This window comes from Alexandromys fortis, unplaced genomic scaffold (assembly GCF_014885135.2).
Source record: "Alexandromys fortis isolate MF-2015 unplaced genomic scaffold, M_Fortis_MF-2015_v1.1 scaffold_360, whole genome shotgun sequence".
Classification (NCBI taxonomy): domain Eukaryota; kingdom Metazoa; phylum Chordata; class Mammalia; order Rodentia; family Cricetidae; genus Alexandromys; species Alexandromys fortis.
The window spans coordinates 176,731-182,597 of NW_026068238.1; the positions used below are offsets into that span (position 1 = coordinate 176,731).

The 5,867-nt window shown below is 37.1% G+C and overlaps 1 protein-coding gene across 1 annotated transcript in view; it reads left to right on the forward strand.

Annotated features, from left to right (window-relative positions):
• Or51a7 (olfactory receptor family 51 subfamily A member 7) overlaps window positions 1-1,670 on the forward strand; it is a 2,282-nt gene extending 612 nt beyond the window's left edge. Inside the window, 2 exon segments of the mRNA XM_050131077.1 lie at window positions 695-814; window positions 817-1,670. Coding sequence (XP_049987034.1) covers window positions 730-814; window positions 817-1,670 — 939 coding nt within the window. The 5' untranslated portion in view covers window positions 695-729.
• The last annotated feature ends 4,197 nt before the right edge of the window (window positions 1,671-5,867 follow it).

A 5,867-nucleotide genomic window follows, 5' to 3' on the forward strand; every position in this document is an offset into this window, starting at 1 on the left:
AGTGTGTAAACAATGTTAATATTTAAAAATAGTTGTAATGTTATAAATTTAGATGTGTCTTTGATTCTTCAAAAATATATATAACATAAAAATCTAAAGAGATTAGATAAAATTTACTGATACAAAATGAGGGTCAGATCAGTCAGATAGAATAAATAAATTAATACCAATTAAAGCTGTGGCTATTATGCTTGAACCACTTTCTTATTTTGATTCTTATAAAGTTCCTAATGTATTTATTCATGTATATTATGTGCATAATGAAAACCTACCTCTTAAGAGTAAGACATTAATTAATTAAACTTGCTTTCTAGCAGTTATTGCTTTCCATACTATTTTCAGTGATCAATGAGCATTTTAGTAGACTATTGTTTCAGATTTTCTTCTGTGAAATTCAGGGATTTGTTGTAAATCTAACATGGAAATTATTTAAGGTTGTGTGGGGAAAGCAGTGCAAAGGATTCTGGAAATATTTTAAACTGATATAAAAAAAACAGTTGAATTGCCAGCAATTTAGAAAAGTTGTGATTTTGTTGCACTGGAGGATATAAACATGAAGGACGTACAGTAACTTTGGAAGAACGCTCTAGCTGCATATGCTAAATATGCATATGCTTTAATGCAACGTATAGAACTCATTTCTGTAAAACTGTAAAACTGATTATCACCTAAAATTTCTCTCACATGGTTTCAGATATAGTTAACGAGCTTCTAGTCTCCCACATCCACATGTCTGTTCTTAACAACTCCGAAGTCCAGCATTTTCTTCTTGACTTCTTGATCCCAGGACTGGAATATGCTCACACATGGATCTCCATCCCATCTTCCTCATGTACCTCATTGCTATCACAGGTAACTGCATTATCATTTTTGTCACCAAGACAGAGTCCTCCCTTCATGAGCCCAAGTATTATTTCCTTACCATGTTGGCTGTCTCTGATATGGGCTTGTCCTTCTCTTCCCTTCCTACCATGTTTAGGATCTTCTTTCTCAATGCTGTGGGAATCTCACCCAATGCCTGCTTTGCTTAAGAGTTCTTTATCCATGGGTTCACTGTCATGGAATCCTCTGTGCTTCTAATTATGTCTTTGGACCACTTTCTTGCCATTCACAATCCCTTAAGATACAGTTCTATCCTCACTGGCAGTAGAGTTGCTAAGATGGGACTAATGTTAGCCTTCAGGAGCACAGCTTTAGTGCTTCCGTTTCCTTTCACTCTAAGGCGATTGAAATACTGTCAGAAGAATCTCCTCTCTCATTCATACTGCCTTCATCAGGATGTCATGAAACTGGCCTGCTCTGATAACAAGGTCAATTTCATCTATGGCTTCTTTGTGGCTCTCTGTACCATGCTGGACTTTGCCTTGATTGTTGTATCTTACCTGCTGATCTTGAAGACAGTACTCAGCATTGCATCTCTGGCAGAAAGGCTCAAGGCCCTAAATACCTGCGTCTCCCACATCTATGCTGTGCTCATCTTCTATGTGCCCATCATCACTCTGGCTGCCATCCATCGCTTTGCCAAGCACAAAAGCCCCCTAAGTGTAATCCTTATTGCAGATATGTTCTTGTTGGTGCCACCCTTGGTGAACCCAATTGTGTACTGCATAAAGACTCGGCAAATCAGGGAGAAGGTCTTGGGAAAGATGGTTAACTTATGTATGAGATAGAAATTGCAATAAGTTATCTGCCAGTAGGTACTTACTGGTACTCAGTGGTTATAATCTAGTTAGGGATCCGAGCAGGACACCTATGCTCTGTGAAGTATAGAATGTGGAGTTGTGAATATTTTGAATAAGGGTAGAGGAAACCGTGGAGAGATACAGTATGATATAGAGAGGCTTAACTAACATTTGAAAAGGAGTTTAAATAGAAACATTTGTGTGATTGAACTGTTAAATCAGTCTTTAAAGAATTTTTAAGATTTTAGTAGACATGTTATTGTTCAGTTAATATTTATAAAATATTTCTGTAGTGCATAATATTTGTGTCATAAAGGAAAACAAATTAGCAGAGCACATAGTATTAATTTGGCAAACACTGAGTGAGTTTTAGGTTAAATAACAGATAGGAGTTTAGGAGTATCTAAAAAGAATTGAACCTAGATACATTTGAAAGTGTTTTGGGCTGAAGGACAGCAACATGTCTGAACCATGTTCAAGATAAATTGAATCTGGGAGAGACAAGGAGATTACTTCACTCCTGCTGTGAAGTGTTAGTTCCAGGATGGTAGAGAGAGCAGAAGGATGCAATTTTTGCTGTTGTTGGTTTGTTCTCATTTTTGTTGTTGTAAAATAAACATGTAACTTTGTTTGACACATTCCAGAAAGTGCCTAAGAAATCATTTTTAACCCTGTGGTGTTACTATTTAGTCTTTTATGTCACAGTATTTGTGCCTTTCACATAAAATGTAGTTCTTAAAATTAGATTTCTACAGGTCACAGAATTTGGTACCAATATGCTCCTTCATCAAAACTTATTTATTAATGTTTTTCATGAAAATAAGAACTATATTAAGGAATGATTAAAAGGTTGATTCTGTACTTGAAAGTTCAGTTGTAAGGAAAGCTAGGTGTTAAGCTTGTCATGAAATTCTATCTAGGGTGCTGAGGCCACAATTTTGTTAGAATTCACACAAACTTTTCAGAGATGCTAGAAGTTTAGATGATGGGTCTAAATTCTTTTTGAGAATTTGTCTTGGGTGACTGAATATTAAGTATAGTATCCTAGAGAAATCTTGAAACATGAGGCTGGTGTGCTGCTTACCAGTTACTAATAAAAATTGGCATGGGTCCCTTTTGGAAGACAACAACAACACTTGTGTGTAGATGTGGAAGTAAGCTTGTATACATGGTTCAGTTATCAAACTATGAAGACCTCCTTTACTGAGGGGCATCTCTAATGTGCTTCTTCACTCATTGATGCCCATTGCTATGTTCTTAGTTCATACTCAAAATTAGTCTTCATTTTAAATCTTAAAATAGTTCTCAGTAATTTATTCCACAATGGCAGGTCTCCACACAGTCATTCATATCACTTATGGATGTTCTTCTCTTCTCTGTGTTAACACTGTCTGTCTTGCTCTTCTGCACAGCAGCATAAATGCACCTCACATCTAGTTAGTTTACACCTTGGCCTCTCCTTGTAGTAAACTCTGCCATGCTATATTTGTTGTCTCTTACTGCATAACAAAACATCATCCATTAAACGGTTCATACAATAGACATGCTTTCATCTGTTAGTCACTTAGTTCAAAATACTCGCATGAGTCTTACAAGGTTAAAATCAAAAGTAGACAAGCCGATATTTCTTTCTGAGGCCACTGAAAGTAGTATCTTTCATCATCTTTCCCAGGTTCTAGAAATCACCTGCATTTTAGGGTTCATGGACCCTTCCTTCCTTTTTGAAACAAACAGCATGGCATCTCAACATGCACTCAACACAGTCCATAGCCATGTTTCCAACACTGGCCACTGTCAGAAAACATTCTAAGCATTTGTGTTCATCAAAATAATATCCTACTCTCAACAGCTGTAGCTGTAATTCTTTCTGCAGAGCATCAGCATACTCACAATTCCAGGAGATAGAGTGCTCAAAGCACTGGAGAGTGTGCTTTTCTGCTTACTATAAATGTATTTCCTTGGCTTATTTTTTTCTCTTTCATCCTGTAGAAGGGAATCATGGGAATGATTATTGAAAATTGAAACTTACACTAAAAATGGATTAGTGAGTTTGTGAAAATCATGATAATGATAATAAATACATATCAACACACATGACATCTTTCAGAAAGATAACACAACAAAATGAATCTAAAATAATTTATTGAAAAGAGGCTATTGAACTTTTTTTAACAAATTGCATTAATTTTCCAATTCAGTAGAAGAAAGATGGAAGAAAGGTCAAGTATCACACGTGTTTAATCTATTGCAATAGTATATCATTTGGAAAAACCCTGAGTGTGAGTGTGACTGATTGCAAAAGAAACTTTAAATAAATCCAAATCATCTTAATACTGTTACAGAAATAACTGCTATTTTAGAAACTGACAGAAATTGTCTAGAAACTAACCAGGAATACCATAAAACACTTTCATCTTCTAAGTGAATCCAAAGCTTATGAAAGAAATGACAGAGTGACGGCATATGAACAAGAGAGACTTTAGCCTTTTCCCTTAAGACAGTCCACACCCCTCTATCAGGGTAGAGAACTGTCTGTCCACCTAGTCATGTTTATGGCAGGTCTGGTTTGGAAGCTGGACTGAATAGGGTCTGTCAAGGTGATTCTGAGCCACAGGCAGGACTTAAGGCACCACACCTTTACAGAACATGTTTTCACCTGCCTGTAATGTCATAAGCTGAATGGGCCCTCCCATTCCTCCCAGACAGGTGAGAAAGACTTCTTTCAATTGCTTAGATATATTTTCCAAGTCATGGTTATTACAAAGCAGTTAGTTATATATGAATTAGAAATTAATTCCATGTTGAACTAAAGGAATAATATAGGGGCTTAGGATATTCTCCATTCCTTTCATCCTCTCTGCTTCCTTCACCTTCAGTTTTCCTTCTAGGAGCCATAGAGATCCTTGTACATGGCTTGATAAAGAACAATATTCCTCCATAATGACATGCAAACTTCTTAATGTCAACTTTTCAACTAAATTCATCATGTTTACTTGGAAGATATAATCATTTACCTATGCTGCTTTATTACCCTTTGATCCCAACCAGAATTTCCTGGATTGTTAAAACAACCTCCCGTTTCCTCCCATGGGCAATTCTTTATGTATCATATCCATGACAGCAATTTTCAGTGGCTTCCCATCTCATTATGATTGAAATTCAAAACCTGTCAATGACTTATTTGCATCGTAAAGAAACAGTACCTCTCTTCCTTTCTTGCTATGCTCTTCCTTCTAATGGTGCTATATGCAGTGGTATTCTTGACACAAACCCATTCAAACTTTAGATTTTCCACATATTCTTCTAGCCATCTGGAACTCTCTCCCCTCCTTCAATATCCTCATGCCACATGTCTCTGAAATATTTCCTTCTCAGTGAAACTTTCCTTGACCCCTTATAAAACTGCAACCTTCCAGGGCCTATCTTACCCTTCTTTTCCATATAAGATTTTCTGTCTCTATCATAGTATGATCTTCCTTCATTTTCATGTTTGTTGATGGCCTAACCCTACCAGAAGTTCACAAGGGCAGAGTTTTGTCTGCTTTGTCCACTGTTCTGTCCTAAATCCAGAGAAACTGGTTGGTGGGAATAGCCACTCAATATATATCAAACCTATACTTCTTCAAGTGCTGATCCATGAGTTCCTGGCTGTAGCTCAAGGTGTCCTCCCCATGTCATCCCTATCACTTTTCCTTATTTTGTCTTTCATAGTATTAGGGATCACCTAGGGCCTCACAAAAACTGAGGAAGGACTGCCAGTGAGTTAGAATCCCAGACTTGAACAGTTCTTAGCAAAAATTACAATAGTACCATTTGCTGCATTTTGGCCTTTTTTTTTTTTTTAAAGGGAATTCTTGCTTTATTTAGTGATGGAGGTGGGTCTTGTATCTTATCTGTTGATTTCATTGGTTAATAATAAAGAAACTGCCTCGGCCCTCATAGGATAGAAAATTAGGTAGGCGGAGTAGACAGAGGAGAATGCTGGGAAAAAGAAGCTGAGTGAGTCGCCATGATTCTCCCGCTCCAGACAGATGCAGGTTAAGATCCTCTCTGGTAAGCCAGCTCATGGGCTACACAGAATATTAGAAATGGGTTAGAACAATATGTAAGAGCTAGCCAATAAGAAACTGGACCTAGCCGGGCCAGGCAGTGTTTGAAAGAATACAGTTTCCGTGTAATTATTTC